This window comes from Phaethon aethereus, assembly GCF_964289735.1.
Source record: "Phaethon aethereus genome assembly, chromosome: 2".
NCBI lineage: Eukaryota > Metazoa > Chordata > Aves > Phaethontiformes > Phaethontidae > Phaethon > Phaethon aethereus.
The window spans coordinates 147,774,310-147,801,799 of NC_138582.1; the positions used below are offsets into that span (position 1 = coordinate 147,774,310).

Sequence of the window (27,490 nt, forward strand, 5' to 3'; positions counted from 1 at the left end):
AATCAGAGCCCCTACTGCATCATGCTCCTTCTGCATTGATTACGTTTTCCCAAATCCACACAGACAAAAAAAATAAAAATATGTTTAACACTTTATGCTTCAGTCCCACAGGGTCCGCAGAGCATAAAGGTAGTCGAGTAACTTGGAACCAAAAATGCTTTTCTCCTTACAACAAGGAAATGAACACCACACTCATGAATTCATGCATCCACAGCACATAAGTAGCTCTAACAACTCACAGAATTTCATTTTGATCTCTCCAGATACACTTCTGTGTGTCTTCAGTTCCTCTATGCAAGCCACAGACTGTCCTAGCTGAACAGGAAATTCTGCTTACACTGGTGACTGAATGACATTTTCTTGATGATAGACTTGCTGAAATAGTTTTCCTTTTTTTAATATTTCTGCCAGGATTTCTATGCTCTCAGAAACCCCCAGAGCAGCAGGGGTAGGTGTGTGGAAAATAAATGCAAATAAATGGAAAATTACACCCTTCATCAGATTTCAAGCTGTTGCAAATGAGCGTTTGAAGCAAACTGTCCTTGTCACTGTTGCAACCACGTTTACTAACCCAGTGGAGGGGTGAAAGGTTGTAACTCTCAGACAGAACTTATATAGAAAAAAAAAAAAAAAAGAAAATCATCAGGCATAGCTTGATCCCAGATCCTAATATCTCTCTCAGAAATCACAGCATCATAAAGATAAAAGCTCCACTAACTGAGAGATTTCAGAAGGTCATTTACCTCTGAGAAAAAAACACTCCAGAACAGGAATGGATTCTTAGTCTGTATGAATTCCCGAAGACCTCAAATCAACCACTAAACAATGAATGGTTGTCAGATTTAATAAAGGCAGAGAAGACAAAGGCTGAAATAATGAGACTCAGCCTTGTTTGCTGAGGGCAGCAAGACACAGTATAACACACCCTGGCCTTTTACTCAGAGAATTGTCAGGCTTTGAGGGAGCAAATAAAAAGAGAAACTGTTCTTGCCACTGTGGAAAAAAATATGCAACAGAGCTTCCAGGGGGCAAAGAGACTGGTTCAGTGTCAGCTGAGGATGCAGTTGTTACTTTAAAACAAATAATAAGCTCTGATCTCTCTCAAAACTCCAAAAACTATAGAAAGAGAAAATAATGGCTACTTTAGAATCTTTGTTTCAAGTTCATCATCTGTCCCCAAGGTCATCTCTCTTTCACAAAGTTTAGTTGCTACACATTAAACAGTCAACCCATAATGAATACAAAGCTGATTTTTAGAAGAAATTTATTTCTATGAGAGGAAAATACAAAGCTGCCCAAACAGAGGAATCAAGTCTTAAAATCCTGATAATTGTACCAAACTACCTTCAGTGCTTTATTTTATTGTGTATTATTAGTGTAAAGCAGCAGACATTCACAGTTCACTAGAAGATGAAAACTCTGAGGAATTTGGAACTCATATGCTGCTTTCTGTCTTTATTATTGAGAGCCCCTTTTTGAAAATACTTCAGATTGTAGTGCTGTCGTACTACAAATGTAGTGGGAACATCCCCATTCACGCATACAACATTTATTTGGTATAATCTCGATAGCAAAAATGAAAGATAACTTACAAAATAACATAGCCTGATGGAGGCAGCCCTTCTATTTCATAAACGACTATGAATAGGAAGCATAATCACCTAAGAGGATAGTGTAGTTACTCTTAAGTACTCAGTTAAGTGCTCCACTGACATAAACAGTATCAGTAGGCTACAAAGTATTCTATGTGTTACTACTGAGATCATAAATACAAATCTCCCATAAATTCTCCATTTCCAACACCTTGTCTCAAGTACATTTGCATTGTTGAGGCATATTTTAATATTGCATAGTCCTACAAAGATAAGGTACTACTGCTTGCATTGTTGTTGCAAATGGCTACATTACTCTTAAATGGGTTCTGTTACCACAATACACCCCATAAAAATAGGTATTCTTCACATAGATCATTAAATGTCTTGTCTTGAATATAACAGTACTCTTGAGTAGCATTTTATTTATAAGTACTACATATAACTCGTGAGATTGCAAAGGCTTTTATATTATCATCAACCTTACAGCTGAGCTGCAACTGTTAATTGTAGCATGTCCTGAAAACACTGGAACGCAGTTCTACACAGCACTTCTGCATCAGTCTCTGGACATGATTTCCAAGAAGAACAGGTAGCAACAATCCTATCAATATAGAAAATTGAAGATACCACTCTTAATTGTCATGGTCTAGGATAGAAGTCACACAAATTGCCCTGAAATGTCAAATTATTGACATAAGTTCTGAAGCAAAAATTGTCACATAAACATACCGTCTCAACATTCAAAAAGGACTCAGATCCCTACTGCCTTCAGTAAGGAATAATGTTGACAGATCTTGAAACCAGATACTTGGATTTAAATACCCGTTTCTACATACACAGTGATACAACTTTTCTGCTTATCTTTGAAAATACTGTGAATTATGTTTCTTTACTGCAATAGTTAAGGTTTAAAGTACTTTTTTTTCTCTATTTACCTAATAAAGAGTAATTTGTATTAACAGAGCCATAGATCAAAGTATAAATACTTTGTATTCTCAAACTGAATCACATGTGCACACAATCCATATTTGGCTTTAGAAAGAAGTCATCCAAATTACAAAATAGCAAGTTATCTCAAAACATTATAATTAAAGTAGTTTATTAGATTTGATAAAGCAGCATATTTTTTGTCTGCAAGACCAACATGCCCAAGCTGGATCTTTTTTAATCCCACCATTTTATGAGAAGTGAAGCCAAATGTTTTAGCTTCTCCTTGTTACTCAAAGAGGTCTGGTTTGAGTCAAGAGATGTGTGTGCCACTGCCAAGAACGATGGACAGTGTGCTCACCTGTATTCTATCTGGTCCCTCTCATTCAATTGCTACTTTTCAAAAAAAATCTCTGCATGTTACATTTAATGATCTCAAAAACGAAGCTTATTTTCATAGAAACATAGAATAGTTTGGGTTGGAAGGGACCTTTAAAGGCCATCTAGTCCAACCCCCCTGCAATGAGCAGGGACATCTTCAGGTTGCGCAGAGCCCCGTCCAACCTGACCTGGAATGTTTCCAGGGATGGGGCACCTACCACCTCTCTGGGCTAACTGTGCCAGTGTTTCACCATCGTAAGTGTGAAAAGTTTCTTCCTTCCATCTAGTCGAAACCTACCCTCTTTTAGTTTAAAACGATTACCCGTTGTCCTATCGCAACAGACCCTGCTAAAAAGTCTGTCCACATCTTTCTTATAAGCCCCCTTTAAGTACTGGAAGGCTGCAATAAGGTGTCCCCAGAGCCTTCTCTTCTCCAGGCTGAGCCACCCCAACTCTCTCAGCCTGTTCTCACAGGAGAGATGCTCCATCCTTCTGATGACTTTTGCCCTCCTCTGGGCCCGCCCCAACAGGTCCATGTCCTTCCTGTGCTGAAGGCTCCAGAGCTGGACACAGTACTGCAGGTGGGCTCTCACTGGGCATGGGGGGCAGAATCACCTTCCTTGACCTGCTGGCCACGCTGCTTTGGATGCAGCCCAGGATATGGTTGGCCTTCTGGGCTGCGAGCATACGTGGCCGGCTCATGTCCAGCTTTTCACCCACTAGTACCCCCAATTCCTTCTCAGCAGGGCTGCTCTCCATCCCTTCATCCCCCAGCCTGTACTGATACTGAGGGTTGCCCTGACCCAGGTGCAGGCCCCTGTACTTGGCCTTGTTGAACCTCAAGAGGTTCACAGAGGCCCATTCCTTGAGCATGTCCAGGTCCCTCTGGATGGCCTCCTGTCCCTCAGGCATGTCAACCACACCACTCAGCCTGGTGTCATCTGCAAACTTGCTGAGGGTGCACTCGATCCCGCTATGTCATTGATGAAGATATTAAACACTACTGGTCCCAATTTTAAGGAAGTTAACTTCTTTTTTCCCTCCGTCGTTCACCTTCCCCACTCTTTTCTTTCTGCTTATTGTCAGTATCTTGGCGCTCATTTCATTTCAACTGTTCTGTCCTTCCTCCCACATATGCTTTCCCAGAATGTTAATGCCTCTATTCTCATGTACCTCACTTCTCAACCTTTTCTGACATGTTCAGCCATGTTTCTTCTGCCTTTTCCTTTCCTCATTTCTAGTTGTTAGCCACTTTTTCCTTTGTGATAGACACAGAACCATGCACAAAATGAAATTACATCCTTACCTGTCATCTCTGATTGCATAAAAAAAGCCATAGCCATGATCTACCATAGGGAGTGCAGATCCATTAAACCTGGTGTAGCCAGTCAGACTAGTTGAAAGAATAAAATTCCCACCTCCTCCACTGTAAAACAACACAAAACAAAACCAGCACTTTTAAAGCTAGTTTGAAACAAAGTGAGTTTTACAAAAAAGTTATTTTGTCCTAAATATCAAGCAATCAGCACACATAAGGCCAATGTAAAAAAGTCCTTAGTATCAAGGGATACAACCTCCCCACCGGAGAATACGAATTACCTAGCTGTGAAGGCGTTATCCACATAAAGTTCTGGCACTGGCAGTCCTTGCTCCTGTGCTATGAGAAGGAGACCTAGAAGGTGACGGTCAAATCCTGTCAAAGAAATGCAAATACTGCATCATTAAGAGCAGCATTTCCTGCTTTTCTGCTTCTTCTGGTCTGAATAGTTGGAAGCTCACATAACAGCTGAAGGACAGACAAATGACAAGTCTACTAAAAAGCAAGATTCATATTGTAGCATACAAAAACATTTCCCAAATACTCAGTCTAAGAGGCCTTCATCGCTTTCAGCTTGCAACACTGAGCCCAAATGCAAATAAACTAAGTAATACAAATCCAGCACAGCTCCTGTGGAAAACAAAAATCAAGAAAACTTCCATTTCAGCCAAGGAGAAGGAGTTCCACACAGTGAAACCGGCCCATTGGCAATTACGTGGACAAGGTGAAAAGGAGGCTTTCAGGGCCAAATAACTCACAAAGTAGGATAGAGGGAGTATGAAGGTTCATCAGGTGATTATTTCCCAGCTACTCTCTCTCATTCACAGAATAGCTTACCATGCTAACACAGGTGGGTTAGAATTTCACCCAAATCTCTCCTCTGCCTTAGAAGATCACATTTCCCACTTTCCAGCCAAGAATATATTTGATCAGAAGGTATTCTGAAATAATGTTTAGCTGGGCAGAAAAAGTGAATTAATATGCAAAGTGAATGTTTCTTTGAGGCACAAGGAAAGGTGCAAGGACTAGGTTTTTAGTTCCTTTCCCCAAAATTAAAGTGCTAAATGTTATGGGGTAGCTTTTACTCCGGTTGAAAACAAGGAGACAGAAAAAAAATGTATTCACATACAGCAACATTCCCCTTTCACCCACAAGAAAAAAAACACACCACCAAAATCAAAAAACTTTTGATTCCAGAGTACCTTTGCCATTCTCACATTCTTTCCTCATTTTGTTGTGCTTTGCAAATGCCTTATGCATCAGCTGTAGTCGCTGATAAGTCTGTGGTAAAATAGGGGAGACAGGTTAGGGCAGGGGGGGGAACCACACACAAAAAACCCCCCAGAAAACAATTCATAGGAGTAACACATCAGGAATCACAGACCAGAAAGTTTTTCCCTTTCACAGTTTCTAGGAGTTTTAGATAGAAGAAAATGGAGGAACTTAAAAGGTACATAAGAACCCTTCTCAAACTCTTTCTCCCAAATCCAAATTCCTTTTTCATGAGATCTTGTTCATTTGTTTCCTGTATCTCTGTTCTGTTACTCAGATCTGCACTGAATAATATACTAAACCTCATGCTCTTTCCCAAACAAGATGAAACAATGGAAAGTAGCCACTGTGAACAAGAGTAATCAAAACCAAAAATTTCGTACAATACCACTTATGTAGAAGCACACTGGCTTTTAGCAGGTACAGTTGCATTTACATGATCATCATTTTTCATGGGGGGGGGGGGAAAAAAAACCCCACACCACACAAACGAAAAAAATCTGAAGCAAAAGCAGAAAACAAAACAAAGAACGACCTTAATTAAAACATACACAGATGCTAACTTCATTCCTAACTCTTCTCTGCTGATTGAAACATTACTTCCATGCCAGTAGTTCTGCCTAATGTTAGCTTTTTTTCAATTTTATACTGAAACTTATGTACTAAAAATGGAGAGAACAGAATACAAACACATGTTTTGGTAAAGAAGGCCTAGAGAAATGCCTCTATCGGTATTTCTTGGCTTGTAAGATCTTAGATCTTACTAACTTCTTAACTACCTTTATCCTTTAATTCATTACATGGCAGGCTGCAGACGGAATGTGACACAAGGGCAGTAGCCACTCAATTTATATAAAAATCAAGCTACTAAGCCAACAAGGGACAAAAGAAAAGTTGAGACAAAAGGATTTTTCTGAAGTACTTTAAGTATTTTCTCGTACCTTAAAAGTAGACTTAAGCATCTTAATTTCAATGCTATTGAACAGATTCAATGCTTTTTTTAATCCCAAAGAGTTCATAATTAAAAAAAAACAGCAATAGGAAGATACTTGGAGATGCTATTTAAAATGATAAAGTGGCTACAGTTAGTGTTGGAATTAACAAGCTTCCATGTGCATTAGCCATAAAATCCTGATCACTGGTTAGAAGATAACTGAAGAGCAAAGGAATACAAGGAATCCATATTTGCAATAGGAAAGCAAAGCTGAATAATGGCAGGAAAACTGAGTTTTAAAACTGCAGCACATGCCAAAAGAAGTCAGTGAAGACCAGGAAAATATATTCTTGAAGACTATATCAATCACACATAATTCCTGATAGCACTCAGATGCACTAACAATATAGAACCTTTGAATTGCCTAAAGATATGTAGCCCTTTGTCTCAAAAAGCTTCTCCTCGCTTCATTTCTCAGGCTCAGAGAAATGTGTATAGAGGACAACAGAAAGAACTTTAGTACAGCTCTCACTTGGCAAGAAAGGCATGACATACTTTGCCAGCCAAGTACCAGAGGGTAGTTGCTGGGAAAAGAAAAGGTCACCGGTTCAGCTATTCAGAGACAAACTCTGGAATACATCCCCGTTGCCACCGGGACACAAACAGATTTCAACCTTGCTTTCAGACTCGGTAATTAGATTAACATTTCCTGATTTCACTTAAAAATTAAAACAACACAGTACATTACCTCCAACCCCATTACTTTTTGGGATATGGGGAAAAAAAAAAAAAAAAAAAAAAATCAGTGTGCACATAACTCAAGATACTTCCATTCTTGAAACCAAAAGGTAAATAGGATAGAAAGCTCACACATGACAGCTCACCTCAGTCACAATGACCAAAGCCAGACTTCAAGCAACATTTGAAATCTCACTGGAAACAGGCCAACTCCCATTAACAAGACAATAGCAAAATGAGTTTTAAGCAGTTCAAATGAGAGGCCTTCTAAATACACATTGATTAAAGTAGAATTTCAGTATTTACACTGTCAGAAGGATCCAGCATAGATTTGCACCACTCCACTGCTTCCATAGTGCATGGTCTTATGGTCTCTGTGCGGCCATGATAGAAACGCCTGGTCATGGCAGTTTCATAACAGCAGCCCGGGCTAAGAAGAAAATTTAGGGAAGAGTATCTCATTAACTGAACAAAAGTATATGCCCTCTCAAGGAAAAAGTTATGCTAAGTATCCTACACATCTAGCCTAATTAAAAGTATCAGTGAACCACTAATTTTCTTCAAATTTTGTGTCTGAAAAAACCCCACAAAGGAGTTCTGCAAGCTTTTATAAGACAGGAAAGTGCCAGTGCTGCCTGTAACCATGCCTTGAAAAGACTGGACTGTCATTGCTATTTTCTGCAGACTGTAGATCTACCAGCCTCTGGTATAAATAAGGTGAAATTATGCAAGCTTCAGTTTCACTATATATTTCCATTAAAGAAACCATCTACACCATCCACAAACTCAAAAATTAAGAGACACACTAGAAATAAGCAGTGTTTCCCAATGCATTTATAGCGAAAAGGCTCAAATCCTTCTCTGTTGCACACTGACACCCATTCAGCTTTTTCCCAGAGCATCCCCAGCCCTAGGACAGTCTATCATTTAATATACAACTTGCATGAAACATACTTGTGTTTAGAACAGACTTCACAGGCTATTTTAGTCGGACAATTAACTTATTCCAATGTTCAGCAAACTGAGATCTAGCAATCTTTCTTATGATGACACAGGCATCTCCAGTGACTAAGCATCATGCTCATATGACAAAATCCTCCTTTTTCTGAAGCAAGCAATACTCATCAGGTCAGTAATGACTTATATGAGCCATAATCAGTGCAATTTAGCAAAGAGAAATTTGGGATCACCAATACCAGGAAGAATGCTGTCTTTTACCAATAATACAAAATAAAATGACACACCCAAAAATGAAGAGCCAGGCATTTGGAGGGTCACCATCTATAGCTCAAACCTTCCACCCGAACTTTCACATCTAATGGTCTTAAAGGAAGTGAGACACTGAGGTTTGTAAGGCTTTTTACAGGCTTGGAAGACTAACCATTTTATTGATGGCTGTCACTTGCTACAGATAAAGCATTTTTTCCATCTGAGCAACTGTTTGGCATTAAAGAATCCTAATTTGTTACATGTTTAGTATTTACTTTGTACAGCCCAAATCCACATTTTCAGGGATTGTCTTCTGCCCTCCATTCCATAATATGTACACACATGGGCACAAGGACACAATTCTTCTGAAGCCGAGAGCACAAGGCCCATGGATTTCAATGGTGCAAAATCAGGCCCTATTCAATCTTTACAGTAAAAAAACCCACAAAACTTTACTGCTTCATTCTTGTATCAGCATAGCAAATTAACACTGTGGCATTGCAAGTCCACTGCATTATATTTCCAGATCCACCCCTTTATTCAAGAATCTATTTTTTTTATTCTTAGTCTGGGTAATGAGCTTTTCTTACCGTCCATGGCATCTGTAATAAGCCAGCTGAAGGGCAAGCTGCACAAATGTATCAGGATGAAGTTTCTTCTTCCTAATCAATGCTTTGCCAAAGGATGTGAAGGCGTAAGTCACCAGCTGCACGTCAGATACCTGTCATACCAAAGGAGGAAAAGCCACAGAAGTCAAGAAATATCAGAACTTGGTACACTTCAAATAAAACACACTCAACATAAACCAACAATGTAACAAATTTAACCATGGTGTCAAGTCCCCCAACTCATCAATTTATCAATAACATATTCATCCCTGTTCTCCACCATGGAGAAAGACCAGCTAAAAACATGTAAATAGAATGAAAAAAAAAAATCAGTGACAATTAAGAGAAGCAGCGAGAAACTCCACCTTTTTGTAATACAATTCTTTAGTACGTCCAATTTCATTTAGAAGTTTTTGATCCATGGTGAATACAAGTTCCTCTGGCCATGGAATATCCCTCACTTTATCTGATCCCTGGGAGGATGCAGACAGAAAGAAAGAAGAGAAAGCAGAAAATGTTACCCATAAGGAAAAGACACGTGAACTAATACACTTGAAAGTTTAAAGGATAGATACCTTCCATTTTCCCTCATTTTCAATAATCTTCTTTTCAGTATAAGTTAACATGGTAATTAAAGCCATGGCATCAAAAGGAGAATGCTAGAATCATATAAGACAAGATATCACATTATTTGCATAACTGCAAGAGGATCAGATTGCTTTTTTCCCTACCCCACTCCTTTCCCTGCAGACCAAACAGCTTTACTGCACAGTGCTGGACTTGTTTTTCTAGTTCTACAACACATAGAGAACTCCTGTAAGTCCACCCACTGTTCTGACTGCTCTACAGGAAGATAGGGAGGTATAATACACCACTGCTGTGGGGAAGCAGATTTCAGGCAGGATGTAGGCCCTTTTGGCCATTCAGTAATGCATTTAAAAAAATCCAAACCTAAAAAACACAGTTCAAATAACTACCTAATACAAAGAGTTAATTTTAAGCCTTCTTGTGCAAGGTATTTTTTTGTCTTTGGAGCTTCCTCATTAAATACTTTTAAAAGTAAGACTAATTTCAGAACTCACGTTCTTAATTCAAGCATGGTATAACATCAAACACTGTGAAAGCAAACTGCTTTTGGAAACTTGTCATACAAGGCGCCTGGTAAACAAGGCTACACTAAAAAGGAACACACTGACTTTTAAAATAATACTCTGAAAGGGAAAATTTAGTAAATAAATACTTGAAGGGTTTATAAGGGGGGGTAAGGGGAGATGGGATTTTTCAACTTACATCACAGAATGCGCTACAGGTTCCATTGGAAAAGAATATGCTGTTGTAGGATTTATCTCCCCAGCGTACAGTCGGATCACCTGTTAGCCCCAGCCTTGTAACCTGAAGGAAAAGTTACACACCATGGGTTTTCAAAAACACTGAATACACTGCCAAGCAGTACAACTGTCAGCTAAACCAAGCTTAAATTAAGATGGCGAGGCTTCCCTGAGAGGTAAGACATTTTCATCCAGTTGAAAATGAAACACTATTATAAGGCTAAGTTTTTAAATTAAGAGTGGTAACAAGTTGATGACTGTATTTCTGAGGACCCTGAAGCATAGAGGGCTAAAAGATTATGAAGACAGATTTCAGCCACTCCACTTCCAATGCCCTAACAATTCAAACTATTTAAGTAATTCTGTGGATCAACAAGAAGCATAATCTGCTTCATTTTCTCTGTGTTGAAAGAGTAAGAAGTGCTACTTTACTACAGTAAGAGCATGCACATATGCAGAAGAAATTTTTATATAAACAAGACAAGATATGAATTATCAAAAACCCTTAGCTACCTCAGTGTAGTCTTCAGGAGTTGCATGGGGACTGGAATCATCCAGGCAGACCACAAACAAACTTCTCTGAATTTTTTCCAGAAGAGTTAAGTTCTTTGGATCAAGATCAATCAAATATTCACGTAACTAGAAAGCATAAAAAGACAAAGCTAAGTGAAATGACATATAAATGCTTTTCTGAGGAATCAACTGTTGAAGTATTCCCACCTCTGCCCATTTTGTCCTTTCGCTGCTTGTTAGGGCTGCCAGTCCTGGTCCATCTGGTTCACTATGGCATCTTTTCTGGATATATGTAAGTTGCCTTTAAGAAGATTTCAAAAACTGAAGTTAACAAAGAACAGCTGGAGAGAAGATGAAAGTCACTCTTTTTACCTCTTTCTTTTTTGCTAAGCTGGCATTTTGGTTCCACATTCACAAGTTATTGTGAATTTTCAGGAAGCATGAATCAGCTCCCTCAGACCCTAAGTGCAGCTGAAGACCTGCTGTTTTCAGTCACTAATGGTTAATTCAAATTGCACCTACCAGCCCAGTACAAACTCACATGTAAACAATAATGATTAAGTGTTACATATGCACTTAATTTAAAACTAGATTTAAGACTTCAGCTGTGCAGACCAAACATTCCTGAGCAGCAGACATCTGCAAAACCACAGCTTTGCAGCTTTTATAGCAACTAATCAGATAGAAGAGGAAAAATTCCACTCAAGATAAACCCTGAAATGTAAAGCAGAACAGTAGCTACAAGATATTCTAAAGACAGAGACTGACCTACACAAGAATACTTCTCTCCTACCTTTTCCTTACATTTTCCCTTTGAAGAGCTATTAACAGAGAGCTAATTTTTATCTTGCAAATTCAGTTTTTCACATGTTGTTCTAGGTGTTAAAGAAACTCCATAAATTACAGAACTCCATAATTACAACTGCCCTTTGTTCTGGCACTCTCGCCCCTTAAACTTCACTACTGATCGTTAGGTACAAAGTTGTCAAAAGTATAAGTTACCCATGATGAGGTTACCAAAAAAACCCAAACAAACCAAAACCAACCTGCCCTTTCTATAGACAATAGAAAGCTCTAGAGTTTTTTGTCTGTATTCCAGGTGTTCTTCTCTTTGTTACTTTCTTGATCTGACAGGTACACAGAAATTAGAAATACATATGTTGAAATATCTTATTACAGTACCAAACTTTAAAAAAAAAAAAGTTATTTTTGAGCTTCTCTAACTCGTTTTTGTCTTGCCTAAGGAATTTGGCAATCCACCTTTTGCCAATTTTAATTACAGAAGTCTTCTGTTGTGCTCTATGAACAGCACTTTGACAAATACATGAAGTTACTCCTAGATGAAATGCACAACCCCTCTTTAGTAAGTAGATGCACAGAGATCTCAAATCCATCCAAAGAGGCTTATGCTGAAACTACTTCTGTATGTGACATCGGAGTTCAACCAACAGAGCAGAAAACCTTGTGGCCCCAACTGTACTGCTAATTTGAGAAGCCAGCACCTCTGCATGCTACTGGGAGATAGGAGATATGGAAAAGCTTTGAGCATTGCCAGTTGCACTTGTACTGAAATTTACTATTTAAAGAACCAAATTATTTCTCTCTGTTCCTTTGCAACAGCTCAGGAATATGAAAAGAGCCGCAAACATAGCTGTTTTTCATAGGTCTGGGGCAAAGACAAGAAATGCTAGTGACATGCTGCTGTGCTGCTCTGTAGCTAGCAGAAAGTCCATCAGTGTATAGTGTGATTTTGGACTCTGCTGCACTCACCAACAGGAATTCCAGCCCCTCCATTCTTGAGAAAATTGACAAGTGTATTAGATTTGAATCAAGATGACAGTGGTGCTTCATCTTTGATAATGACTAAGTATCAATATGGATTGGTTCTGAAAGGAATGATTTTACTTATAATCCTAACATTCCACGTCAAGAAATTTCACAGATAAATGATGTTTCCTACTGAAACATCTTCATTCAGCCCTTTTGCATGATGTTTTATGGGTGTATTACAACAGTACATGATCATCACGCTTCATGGCAAGAAGATGCCATCCACTAAACAAGAATTTACTCAAATCTGAACCCTCAGCTAGAGGAGAAGCTGTAGCCTCTTACACCTAGTTCTTTGGTGTGACAGGGTTAGAAAAAGAAAGACTCTCTTTGGTATGTAGCTTAAATAGGACAGCTCATTTGAAACAAGGTAGTTTGAAAACCTGAAAATCTCTGGAGGAGTCACCATATTGCCTTCATGTATAGCATCAAATGCAAACACCCGGCCTCGACACAGGACTATTAAGTGAGATGGGCATTCACCTTCAGTCTCTGAAATGAAAGAGAAAACAAAACATGAAAATCCAACCCTTGGTATTAAGTGAGTGACAGATACAGGAAAAACACTCAGCAAGTCCTACAACCTATTTTTTGCTCAAGATGAGGCAGACTTTATAGTCAAAAACAGGAAAGAAGAAAAATAGAATAACTTTTGAAGTCCAATTGCATGATCTTATTGCAAATTTGAAGACTGTCAGAGAAGATATACAGAAGTACATAACTTTCACTGTTATTAACTACTTCAAGACATTGTCATTACCAAGTAGCAAATGTTAGTTATTTGTGTATCTTGTAGGCAGGAACATCCTCTGCCAAAATGGGTGTTGCTTGCTGAAAGTTGATCTAGCAACACTTTCCTCTTGCATGAGTTTTGGGTTTTTTTGTTTTTAAAGGGATGAATATAATGCAGCAAGCCTGCTACTACAACAGTTTGCAGGTGATCAAGTCCTTCAGTTGTCAAGAGTGTTTATGCGACCAATTTCAGTTATGCAGCTCAAGATCCAAGGTGCGCTACCATGTCAGTCAGACCTGATCTGTGATCTCTAAATCCGTAAAAAGGGAGCACTGACACACCAATTTGGCCACCGTACAGAAACACAGATGGTACCAGACCACACTAAGCCAGGTACACTTGCATAGCATTGCCTTATCGAATCCACCTATCTGGAAATAAGACTAAATAAAGTTGGAAAATATTCTGACAAAAACCAGATCTTAAAACCCCAAGAAATACGGCTACATTCTTCTCAAACTGAGCCACTGTGCTACACTTCTTCTAATCCAGTACTCCACCCTGGGAAAAAGAAGAAATGCATGCTACTTTAGCTGCAAGTATTTAACTGAAGACTACAGAAACCTTAAGATTAAGTACTAGGCTTTTACATGTATCTTTATGGTCTTACTTTCTCAACCAGATAATACACTTCAATGCATACCTGATCAAAGACATTCTAGAGTGGGGAAGTTGTCATTTCCTGTAAACCTCACCTTCATAGATCATGAAATTAGTTTCTAACACAACAAAAATCAGAAAGGATGACATCAAATTCAGTTACTGTAGGTAGCATCCTCCTAACCTTAGCTGTCTAAAGCAAGGGGGAGAATTAAGTTTGGAAGTTAACATACCTAAAAATTAAGTGTCTGAGATCTCACTACAGTTAGTAGAAATCTACCCGATACACTTAAGGAGATCCAATGAGCTCTTCACCTCTTCTTATTAAAGTGTCTGCTGCAGGCTGTTAAGGCTTATTAAGGTGTCTGCTGCTGTCTCCTGTCTGCTGCAGGAGAACCAAATCTCTCTCCAGGTTCCACTGATCAGGCTCCCTTGGCTTTTAGTGAGGTCTTTGACTCCAAGCTGACATTATCTGTCAAATTTTAGGTGTCCTACTCTGCAATCTGAATACTACTTCAAGTGTTTAGACCATGTCAGCGCTCTCTATAGCCAAAGGAGAAAAACAGATCCCTCTCCAGATGGCAGTTCCTTCTGCCTATCTCAGATACCTGCATATTTTGTTAGCCCAAATCCGTCTCTGTAGGTATTCATATTTCACCATGAATCACACGAGAACCAAGACAACTAACTGGACTAAATATTTCACGTGGAGGCAGACAGTCTACATGGAAATGGCTATCACCTGCCATGTATGACATGAAAAATGATATAAGCAAGACTGTTTAATAAAGTCTTTACAGTATTTTAAGGCAGGAAAGGGACAGGAATAATAACTTTGTTTAATAAGTCATCAAACAGAACATTGAATTTCCACCATTTGAATGTTTCTTCTATGTTTTGGTATTTAAGCTGACTCTTCAACTGTAATGCTAAGATAAAACCCTTGAAACTTGCCTTCAACTTTACATTTTCTCGTCCTATTAGTGTTATGGAGATTTCCTTACATATTTTCTATGGTGCAAGGCAATACCTCCTTCTTCTTGAATTCCTGAGGCTTACAGGAATTCACACCTCCCATGATTATCTAGAGTGACACTGCTGAACAACTCTGGATGCAACAGAATGTGTGTGGGAGGGGTGTTATTATTTCAGTTAGTTGATTACTAATACTACAGTCTTTGTTAGTGGAGGATGAGTAAGAACATTACACTTTTACCCTAGCTCTTAATCCTGCACCCCAGAAAACTGTTGGGAGTTTAAGATAATGACTTCAAGAAGCACTATGGAGTACTTTCAAGACTGAAAATAGAAGAAGCAGCACAGTGATAGAAAATAAGTAAGAATTAAACCAACAGCATGTATGGGAGCACACTCGAGAAACGCATTCTGTGGAAAAATGCAATTGGTAATAATGCTGAAATTCTCTCTGTATAATACATGGAATCCACCCACATTTATAACACATGGAATTTGGTTTTTTTCAATTCTTCATGCTGGCGCACTTATTATAGGCATCAGACTGGTAACAGAGCTTTCTTTTAAAAGAAAATCTTATTTAGAAAGGACTAAATATTGGACCAAAAAGGGATTTGTAGATTAAGCATCTTCTTTGCTTCTTTATATAAGCACTCAACAACCAGTATCTGATTTAGTGCTTGAGGAACCAAGTATTTTATGGTTAAAATGACCACTCCATTAGCCCATTCATACAAAACCATTTCCTTCTATTAACCCACAATTTGCATTTGTTTACCAGTTTTAAAATAGTTGCCAATCGAGTCTCTGGTGACTCCAGGAATTTTGCAAGTGCAGAAGAGCATTCGAAATTGGTTCATGTCCAGAACAGCATTCCCAGATCTCTCTATAGCCACCTTCTCTCTGTAGTTAACAAATATACCAAAATTAAACAAGAGATATGATAATTATGCAAGTAAATCAAGGTAAGACAAACCCATCTTTATCTGCAAAGAACACATGCCAATGAATATAAACGTATTTCTGTGACTAAGGACACAGAGAACATTAAAATTTAGAATCAATTATTTTTTCTTAAAGTCTTACGCTCGTAATAGATCCCAGAATTTCAGGGTGTGCCATAAAGTTACACATGCTCTTTCTATCTGAGTGCCCTCTTTGGGTGGCCAGCAGTGTTCAATATAGGGACCGGGGCCTCCCATATTACTATGTATTTGCGTTGATATGCGAAGATCAAGATAAGCCACATTCAGCCACCAGTCCTCCAGCTGAAAATAAAAAATGTTTAGCGTCAGAATTAAGTTTTAGTTATTAATTCTGTAATAATCACCTATTTGTTCAACTGACTGCTTTTTTTACTATTTTAAATAGTAGTTCCTATATAACAGAAGACAGGACAGTGGTTCAAAGCTAACTGCTGAGGGTAATGACATATCTAGCTCTTCTATTTTCAAGCTTCAAATAAAATTCAATACTGCTTAACACTATTAAATTGTAAATTATAATGCAAAGTTCTTCCCCAACATTCATTGACTTAAACTCTTGCAGATGTCAGCTGTGGCTGCTGCAAGTATCAGACAGATTACTCCATGAAGAACAGAAGGAAAGGAGATTTGTGCGAGAGAGGATCTGGGACAGACAGTTCATAATGTATTTTTTCTATCATCATCTGAAAATCCGCAATCCAGAGTGTGTCATGTTAAGATTTACAAAGTTCTTATGAATTCCACTTGGTAGCAACCCCCTTGCATCCCTTCCTCTGTTAAAAGACAACTTTAAAATGCTACCACATAGCTTTCTTCAGGAAAGAGACACCAAACTCCAAATTTCACTGTTTGGGAGGGGTGGGAGGAAAAAGCAGGAGCAAGCAGGGTGAAGAGAGGGGGGACAGAAGAGACTGACAGACAAAGCATTCAAAAGCTAGTAGGTAACTTAACATTTCAGTTAGTGAACTCTCTTAGCCATCCAATATTGAAAGAAAGAAATCACATTTATATAAGTGCATGTATTTATATCCATAGGCCAAGTGGCAAATATAAGGAAGATCCTAAGATTAAAAAAGCTAAATGGCTCTCTAAATTATATCCTGAACAACGAACTTTCCATAAGTTGAATTATGATTTTTTACTTATCTAAATACATACCCAATTCCTTCTCGTTTTGGCTCTTTCCAGTAATTTCTGATGTAACTCTTTCCCAATCCCATTTTCAAATTTTTTAACTATATTCTCAGTTCTTTGATATTGTTCTTGATTTAGAAACGGCTTCACTGTAAAAAGCAAATGTTTTTATTTTAAGGACAACAGCATACTGAGATTTATTCCAAGATTCAGATATCCATAGGCAAGGGAGTGGATGAAAATACTCAACATCTATTTTTCTAAAACAACTATTTGAAGAGAAAACACCTTTTAAAAAATCTGTAAATAAATCACAGTGTGTTCTAAGCAATGGGCCCAGGCGGCCAACAGCATCCTGGCCTGTATCAGAAATAGTGTGGCCAGCAGGAGTAGGGAAGTGATTGTGCCCCTGTACTCAGCACTGGTGAAGCAGCACCTCAAATACTGTGTTCAGTTTTGGGCCCCTCACTACACGAAGGACATTGAGGTGCTGGAGTGTGTCCAGAGAAGGGCAACAAAGCTGGTGAGGGGTCTGGAGAACAAGTCTTATGAGGAGCGGCTGAGGGAACTGGGGTTATTTAGTCTGGAGAAGAGGCGGCTGAGGGGAGGCCTCATGACTCTCTACAACTACCTGAAAGGGGGTTGTGGGGACACGGGTGTTGGTCTCTTCTCTCAAGTAACTAGCGATAGGATGAGAGGAAATGGCCTCAAGTTGCACCAGGGGAAGTTTAGATTGGATATTAGGAAAAATTTCTTTACAGGCAGAGTGGTCAAGCATTGGAACAGGCTGCCCAGGGAAGCGGTGGAGTCAAAAAACGTGTGGATGTGGCACTTCAGGACATGATTTAGTGGGCATGGTGGTGTCGGGTTGACAGTTGGACTTGATGATCTTAGAGGTCTTTTCCAACCTTAATGATTCTATAATAAAACCTAAATACATACCTTTAAACAACTACTGGTATTAGCAGATGAAAGCAATTGCTGAAAACCTGAAATACCTAACAGATACCTAAATCAAATATATTTTAAATGTAGCTGAAATACTCTGGAGTTCTGCAACTCCATCAGCTGCCACAGAACTCAATGAATAATTAAATTTACAGGAACTTTGTTTGTAAATACATACATTGAGCCATACATGCCTGCCACCATACTGCACCAACCATAAGCTTTTATTTTCAAAGTCCATTCATGGTCTCCAAATACAGTGCCCACCAATTCTCATTCACTGTCACCATATTATACCTACCTTTGAATGACACAGATGGCAGTTACTACTACCCAATTTTTGTATTTAAAATACTTTTGGATTTGTCTTCGATCATGTGCCATACAGGCCAAAGTTCTCTGTAAACATTTGCAAAACTAACCATTATTTTAATTTAAAGCCCTCCTTAAAGCCTTTTAACCATAAAAATCTATGGTCAGTAACAGGCACTGCTGATGTCCATTTCCATACAGCACATCTCATTGTCTTCTTATACTCACCTTGCATATAACATATTTTCTGTTACCTTTATACTTAGATAGTGAAGTCAGTGGCAAACAGAATGGCAGGGGGGGAGTTTCTGCTGATTCAATGCCTATGGAATAAGGTCTGATTAATTTTTGAGGCTGCTGGACACTGTCAGTTAACTTCTTGTCCACCTTGCTAGTGCTAACCTGTGATCTACTTACAGCTGTTAAGAAACACAGGATACTTTTAGTTTTTCAAAATTGTGTATCTGTATCATCTCTAATCTAGCTTTTGCGAGTAACAACGGAGTTTCAGCTGGACAAGGTCTCAAATACTTACCTATCCTTGTCAAATTAAAATCTCACTTCCTCACAACTGTGTCTTGCTGCAATTATGACTGCTTGCCTGCAACCACTACTTTTTTGTTCTTCACAGATCTAGAGAACATCTACTCCAACACCTCATCTCAGCAGGATCAGCTACAGCAGGCTACTCAGGACTGTGTTGGATTTTGAGTATCTCCAAGGATGGAGGCTCTACAACCTCCCTGGTAGCAACCTGTTCTAGTACTTAACCACCCTCACAATAAAAAGAGTTTTCTTACATTTAAAAGGAATTTCTTGTATTTCAATTTGTGCTCATCACCTCTTGCTTTGTCACTGGATACTGCTGCAATGTCTGATTACGACTTCTTTACTCCTCCTCATCAAGTACATACATGCATTGCAAAGATGCCCCCCCTAGAGCCTTTTCTTCCCCAGGCTGAACAGTCCCAGCTCTCAGTCTCTTCTCATATGTCAGATAATCCAAGCCCTTAATCACCCTCATGGTCTTTCACTGGGCTCACTTCAGTATGTCCATGTCTTGCTTGTACTGGGGAGCCCAGAGATGGACGAGCACTCCAGATATGGCCTCCGCAGCCATATCCCTGCGCAGAGGGGAAGGATGACCTCTCTCTACCTGCTGGCAACACGCCTTCTAATATAGCCCTGAAGGCTGCTGGCCTGCCTTGCTGCAGGCACATTGCTGGCTCATGTTCAACTTCTTGTTGACCAGGACCCCAGGTGCTTTCCTGCAAAGCTGCTTCCCAGCCAGTCAGTCCCAGCTTGTGCTGGTGTGGGGGGTTACTCCTCCCTGGGAGCATGACTTTGCATTTCTCTTTGTTTGTTGAACTTCATGAGGCTCCTGTAAGCCTGTTCCTCCAGCCTGTCAAGCTCCCTATGATGGCTGTACAGCCATGCAGAGCATCAGCCACACCTTCCAGCTTTGTATCATTTGCAAACTCAGTGCACTCTGTCCCATCATCCAGGCCATTAATGAAGACATTAAATAATACTAGACTCCTGGGGTACACCATCAGAGACTGGTCTACATCTGGAATATGTGCTGCTGATCACAAACCTTTGAACTCGGCAGCTGAGACAGTTTTCAGTCCACCTGACTGTACACTACCTAGTCCATGCTTCATCAGCTGGTCTATGAGGAAGTTTAAAAAAAAAAAAAAAGCTTTTTATGTGCTAAAAGCCTTGTTAAAGTCAGTATAAAAAAATATCTAGATGCAGCTTAAATTGCACCACCACTAGTTGTGAACACAGATGAAAAAAGAAGTCATAGTGACAGTGCTGTCCACCTATATCATTTAGCAGTTTACAGTATTCACCCAGAAAACCTGGAGTTGAAAGTCTCCCCAGACTGAGGGTAGTCCAACACTCAGGTTTCCCAGAGAGTGACCTTACTACCACATAATATTGTAAGAGAGTGATTATCCTCTCTTATTCAAGTTACAAAGTCACATGCACAAGTTACATGCACACAAGGAAGAAAATAAGCAAAATTGCTGGATTCTAGTCCCTATTTGAGGGGTGACCAAGATTGCTAGGGGACTGAAGCACATGATGGTGAGACGAGGCTGAGAACTGAGTTTGTTCAGCTTAAGAAGAGAATGCAAAGGGAAGACCTTGCTGCACTCTGCAACAACTGAACGGAAAGGCATAGCAAAGACAAAGCACAGCTCTGCTCAGAGATGCACAGGAATAGTAGAGAAAATGGACTCAACTTGGAACACAGGAAATTTCTGACAAGGAAAATGTGAGGGTTTCTAGGATTTTTTTTTTGGTCATTGCTCTGGTTTGTTTTTTGTTCCCCCTCCCACAGTTGTGAGGGTGATCAAATACCAGAAAGGGTCACCCAGTGAGACTGTGGAATTTTCATCCTTGCAGATATACCAAACCTAGCTAAGCAAGGCCTGAGCAATTCACTGTGGTTGAACCAGCTTTGAGCAGGGGTCTGATCTAGCTGAACCCTTCACAGCCTACGTGATTCTATGATTACAGGGCCTTTTTCCATTTAAAAACTATTTAATCAGAAGTAGAAGCAGCACTATTAGGAAGGAGCAGAACTCATCCCCTTTCTCATTAGAGTTCAGTGAAACTGCCTCTTGCCACTTTCTCCGGGCCTGCAGATCTTGTCTGTCTTTCTGCATAGATCAACTCCATCCATGAACAAGAACTATCCCATGGACCACATCTTCAGCTGCATAGTTAAGGAACCCTCTGGAAAGCTGGAGCTTTGGGTTTTCATACTCTCAGGCTCAGTCCAAGCTTCTGAGTCTCAACCTCTGGGGTGAGCTGAAAGGCTAAATAACATGACTATGGTCACTTTCTCTGCTCAAAGCCTACCTTCAAAACAAGGTTAGTCATTCTGAATGCAAAGCAGAGGCAGCTACTGTAAAGTCCTAAATAAGGCACCTTCCGAAACATGCTCTGTCCAGCTTTTCCAGTTGACTGGCTTTAAACGAACAAGTGCTTTACCAACAGGCACGCTGACTAATGTTAAGTGCCTGGGATACTCCTCCAACCAATAAAAGACGGACGTTTCCAAGGAATGATTCACAGCATCTATGAAGGGTCATTTGGAGTTTCTGAATTGTTCTTCAGAAGTACCTCCCTTCCTTCACTCACCTTCACAGACTAAACAGATGAAGAGCTTAAGCAATGAGAATCACCAAGCTAGCGTCCAAAACTGTGAACTGCACATTCTGGCTCTAAGTGATTTGAACAAGGGAAGAGTGTGGCAGAACAAAAAATACTGGACTAACTTTCCTCCAATCTCCAGTGAGACTAAAGGAGATCAGCAATGATGATCAAAGTTATAGAATGACTTATGTACAAGGAACAGTAAGTAGGAAATAACTTCAGCATCAAAAAAAATGGACATGTGATAAGGTATTTATGAAAACACAGAGCAGAATCAGAAAACAAGAGCAAGCAAATTCACTGTCAGATTTTATCACTCCATGTGAGAGAGATTTATTAACTTGGAAAGCCAGCTGGGCTTACAAATTTCTAAAGGGCAATTCTGTTATTGCAGGTTCACTACTATTGCAGCACAACTTTAGTTAACCTGCATTACAACAAAAAGACAACATTTTTTCCCTAAAACCACCATTTCAACATTCTGCATCAAAATGCGATGATGTAAAGAATAACAATGAAAACCTATTACCATCTACTGGGCCATTCCCACTACACTCAGAATAAAAGGAAACTTGGAACTTAAGGATTTCTATTTTGAGAAAGGGAAATTTTGGTGTAGTATGTTTCTGCCAATGACAGAACTCTAGGTCGTACTCTGTAAGCATTCCTGTATCACAGGTAATACAGTAAGACACAAAACAGATGTTCCAGAATGTCTGAGTTCTGAAAATTATTAAAGAAACATAAGAAAGCAATCTCAAGACACTAGGTAATGTATCTTTGTCATCCTCAACATACCAAAGCCTGATATGATAATAAAGAACTAACCAGTTCTCTCTGCTTTATAAACAAAGCTGGACACATGTGCACTGATGTGGTTTTCAAAACTTTTCTCTTATGTGATCTTCTTTAGACAGCCAACATTTCAAGGCAGAAATTATCCAAGTTCAATTATCCAAAAATGCCCACCACCGCCTTTTCCTACTACTGTATAGTCAATAGTATTGGTGAGAAAGAAGAACATGTAAGTATGAAAAATAACTTTTTTTAACAAAGTCGGGGGGGTGGGGGGAGAAGCAAAACCTTAGGAGAGAAAAAACTCAAACCAAAAAGTTAACCTTCCCACACGCCCAATTCCCTTCCATGCTGAAGAAAGGCAGACTGAGATAAATGTAAACTTTCACTCAGATTGCTCCAGGCACTTAGTTTCCCGTTTTGAACTTGAAAAAGACTTTTTGCACTCTAAACTTGTCTGGATGCCCCACTCCAATTACATCAGTTGATACAATCTGTGCCTACAAATCACTTCACAAACATCTTCAGATTAGCATACGCCACACTACTATCACAATATTAAGTCATTACCTGAATCAAGGTATTTACTTAAAGATTCATCAAGAGCAGGTACTGGCAGGGAAGGCAGAGAATCTTGGTACTGAAATGTTCGCTCCTCAGAGGATTCAAGCACTTGCTTCTCCATCATGCAGATCTGCAGCATAACATCAACGGATTATTAACAAAGCCCGAGTTTGATGGTATTATCTCCCCCCAGTTTTCTCCCCACCCCTCCAGCCCCAGTCATTTACACGGTAAAAGACACACAGCAGCGAAATGTTCCCTGACGAAGCCAGGATTGAGGATTTCTTCTTGGCACACACACAACAGGCGGAAACTATGACCAGGGGGCTATTGATGTATGGCGGGGCTCCGGGTATGTCGCGATTAACCAACTCGAGGCTTGCTACTTTGTCTCCCGAGAAGAAGCCAGCCATCCCTGGGGCACCCACCCACCGAGACCACGGGCCAACAGGGGAAGAGGGAAGCCACCGGCACAGCGACCCCACCCGCCCCACTGGCGGCCGCCATCACGCAGCTCGCCGCTCCCCGCAGACCTTCACTAAGGCCCCCACAGCCGTTAGGAACGACGAAGGGGTGCGGCCGCGGCCGTGTTCCTCCCCACCGCAGCACTCCCCGCTTGGCAGAACGGCAGCCCGCGGCGGGACAAAGCCGAGCAGGGCCCAGGGCCGCCGCACCACGGCGGTATTTACAGCAGCTCAGGGCCCACGCCGGAGAGCTGCCCGGAGAGGCCCAGGTGGACGGGGCCGGGGGGTAAAGAGACAGCCGAACTGAGCCGTCCGCATGACCCTCCGTCCCACCGCCGCGCCCCCTCCAGCCGAGGAAAGAGGCGGGCGAAGGTCACCGCTCGCCCCGCAGGCCACCGCTTACCTTGGCCTGGACGGGCCCGGCACCGAGTCATCCGGCTCGCCGCCCGCCTGCCTTCACCTTCGCCCCACTTCCCAGCGGGCCCGGAAGGCGGGCGGGGCGGCCCTGGGAGGCACCGTGTCTCCGTGGGGGCGGGAACAGAAAGAGGCCGCGCACTCCCTCGGCTCTGCGCGGGCCGGGGGCCCGGAGGTGGGGGAGTGAATGGAGGGACAAGGGGGGAAAGCGCAGCCAGGGCCGTGCTGAGAGCTTTCCTCGGCGTGTGCTCTTGGGCCCTTGCGAGACCAAGGGCCCTCCCAAGCGGATCTCCCCCGCGAGCTGTGCTTGTAACCCTGGCAGCATCCCCCGCGGGCCTGAACTGAGCTGCCTGCACTGGGAGCGCTCTTGTTCAGCTGCCCCACTGCTTTGTGGGTGGGAAGAGCTCGGGAGCCTGCAAGGGCGCTTCTGTGGCGCAGGTGTGGGGCGGACCGGTGGGTTTCTGTGCTGCCTGTTAAAGGAGAAGAGAGGCTTGCGGGGTAGAGGTGTGACGAGCAGCTCCACAGGAGTGGGGGTAAGCACAGACCACCAGCAATAAGACTAAGAGTGGGATTTGGAGCAGCCTCGCGTCCCAGAGCAAACGCTTCACTGCATGGTGAAGGAGCATTTGTGCTGGGCAAGCAATTTGAGGCATACCCAGTCCCACTTGCCACAGTTAATGAGGTTTTTGTTTTCAGAGACACCTGCCAGGACTGTCCTTTGGCACACTGAAGTACACCCACGTACATAGGCGGGCAATGTGTAATGGGGAGCTACAGCTCAGCCCAGAGATTTCCCCCTCTTACAGTGTCACTGGGAGACCTGGCTGCTCTGAAGAACTCCCGAGCCCTTGGGAGTTCCTGACAGACAACTGGCAGCTCAGAGAGGTCTTGAAGTAGTCAAAGCAGTTGGATGTGACATAGCTGTCAGGGCAGGGGAGGGAGGTGTGTGTCGGCCTATCGGCATCATGCAAGAATCTCTACATGAGCTAGAAAGTTTGGACCAGACTGAGGATGTAGCCTGATGCCTGCAGCCTGATGCCTGCCATCACTGCCTCCAGGCAGAAACTCAGGACCTCTACAGAAACCCTGTGTAATCCTCACCAGATTGCAGTCCCTATTACTCGCTTCCATCCCAATGAAGGTGTCTTTGCTACTACAGGCCGTGTGAGGGCTGCAGCTTCCCATGGCTGGCTCTTCCCTTGTGGGGACTGTAGACTTCACATCCCTGTGGCCCTCTCTTTCATCAAAAGTTCCTGGCACACATTGTTTTTTAATACTAAATGTTTGCTTGATCCTTCTCGCTGATTCCCAGGTAATTCCAAAGGCAGCTCAGAGATTAAAATGAAGGGTAATCACATCTTCATCTAAAAATCTAATTAGTAGCCTGTGCAAAGGAACAATGGTATAAGAAGATTCTTCCCCCCAAAAAATGCAGTTTAACAAGGGGTTTGTAGTAATAGTTGCTATTTCTAAGTGGATTTAAGGTTTAGTTCAGGTTTCAGGTCACAGCTGTGAGTCTAGCTTTGAATGAGTGTAGCAAAGTCAGCATATGATAGAAAACACTATCAAACTTGAAATCCTAAGGTCTCTTGGTTACTCGTGAGACTGAAGCATTGGTAACTGGGAAATAAGAAAGACTACTGTTTCACATTCTGTATCGCAAATTGCAAGGTTTGTAAACATTGCTTTAAAGTCTTCAGTTGCAGGGGAATTGCTATGACGTTATCTAAGTTGGGCTCTAGCCAAAAATTTTCCTTCCACACATTTTACATAACACCAAGGCATTCTAATACCCTGTTCAGACTGTAGAGATGGCAATAGGAAGGTTTTTTTTTTTTGCATTGTTCTTCACTATTGTACTTGCATAGGAGCACACCTAACATAGGTGCTGTGAAAGCAAAATAGATAAAATAAATCGTTCATTTGCTGAATTGCTATTTAATCCTACTCTTTTGCTGTTCCTAAAAAGACAGATTATTATCTAAATCTGTACATTTTTAGAGCAGGAAGATTAAGGATAGAAGATTGCATAATAGGGATCATCTCATCTCCTTTCTTCACTTTCTTCACAGCCTTGGCATCAATTTTAAAATATTTTCTGTGACATAACTGCCACACTCGGAACAAAATGTTGGCGTCACTATACTGCATTATCACTCACAGCTTATATGAATAGGGCTTTGTTCCTGGACTTCTTTCCTCTTTCCATCTACAGCAGTGACACCTTCTGGTTGCTTCCCTGTTGCTGCATGCCTTTGCTGCCAAAATGTATTCCCATTACCTATCTCACTCTCTCTCCTTCTCTGGGCCACTTTGTTCAGTCACCTTTTGCTTTGTGCAGTTATATGTAAAGTGGTTACCTTGTGGTTAACACACACAAAAGATAGCCGGGATCAATGACCTCCTAAATTAGTATTAGTATGTTAACCACCTATAGAGTCTTTGCTAGTCAGGTGGAAAAGGGTCAGCTTCCACTGCTCCCTGTGGCAGGTGCTCGATGTTGCAATCTTCCACTTCATTTTTTCCCTTGAGATGTTGTTATCTTTCCACATTTATGTCCTTCCTCTTGATCCTTGAGCTGCTGCCTGGCCACATCTCAGCAGTCTTTATCTCCAATTTTACCTTTCATATGTTTCACAGCTCTGCTTTATGGACTTCCTTATAGCTCTTTCTCTCAATTTAACAATTTCTTCAAAAATCTGAGCAAAAGTTATGCAGCTGTGCCATAGCAGAACTAGGCTGACAGCAGAAACAGTAGGAAAAGAAGGGAGGTTATGTTACTCCTTTTCATGTTCACCTTTGCAGCATCCACATGGCCTTTATATTTGCAGCTTCAACACCCGGAAGGTTAAGGTAGTAAAACTGGGAACGTGTCTTGTGTGACTAGTATTTATTTCAGTAATTTTGCATTAGTGAAGTACATCAGCTGCAAGTCTTCCACATAATAAGTTTCTCTATAATTTCCTACATTTTTTTCAAGGCTAAGTAAAGGGATGGGTAGACAGCTTTCTGGAGAACAGAATTTCAGTTGGTAAAGACATTTACAGATATTTTTCATCAGCAGCTTTTAGATGTTAGCAATGACATTAACCTATTTGGAGTATAATCTGCTAAAAATGTAGCCATGAGTGATACGTTGCTGGGAAAAATATGACCGGTGGAGAAAAAAGTTGAGTATACTCCATACTTTTCTCCATTACTTTATAGTGTCTAGGTATGTTGACAAAAGATTACCTTAGTCTTTATTTTTCAAGAAGCAAAGAACAGTAGTTTCCTGAACTCAGGTGCTACTGAGACATGGTTTCCTGCAGACTTTTTTCCTGTGGTTTATTCATTTTGCTGTCTTCTAAATGCAAGATCACACCATTGGTTTTCCCTGAGTAGGGAAACTTTTAGGGATATGAGTCCATAGTCCTAAAAAACCTGTAATGAATATTACAGTGCATGTTAGAGATGTACTTTCTCTCTAACTGGACACCTCTTTTTATGACCCTATTATTTTCCAAAAAGCCTGAGTACCTACCCTGGAAAATAAATATTTTTTTACTTTTATTAATGATGATGTGAATGATGAATGTGAACAAGCATGTGTGTGATGTAGTAATGTGTAAGGTACTGATACAGCTGCAGAAATACAAAGTTCCAACTGGATCACAATGTTTATGATACTGAGACATGCTG

At 40.8% G+C, this 27,490-nt stretch overlaps 1 protein-coding gene across 1 annotated transcript; it reads right to left on the reverse strand.

Moving 5' to 3' along the window:
• Positions 1–2,075: 2,075 nt before the first annotated feature.
• On the reverse strand, positions 2,076–23,052 carry CROT (carnitine O-octanoyltransferase; the record flags this gene model as incomplete). The annotated part of the gene is made up of 16 exons (XM_081996812.1): positions 2,076–2,196; positions 4,210–4,329; positions 4,503–4,596; positions 5,424–5,502; positions 7,472–7,595; positions 8,965–9,095; positions 9,348–9,455; positions 9,558–9,641; positions 10,273–10,374; positions 10,824–10,949; positions 11,031–11,124; positions 13,037–13,145; positions 15,800–15,924; positions 16,108–16,289; positions 17,166–17,290; positions 22,938–23,052. The coding sequence occupies 16 exons, from the start codon at positions 23,050–23,052 to the stop codon at positions 2,076–2,078; spliced, it is 1,839 nt and encodes a 612-aa protein (XP_081852938.1).
• Between the last annotated feature and the right edge of the window lie 4,438 nt (positions 23,053–27,490).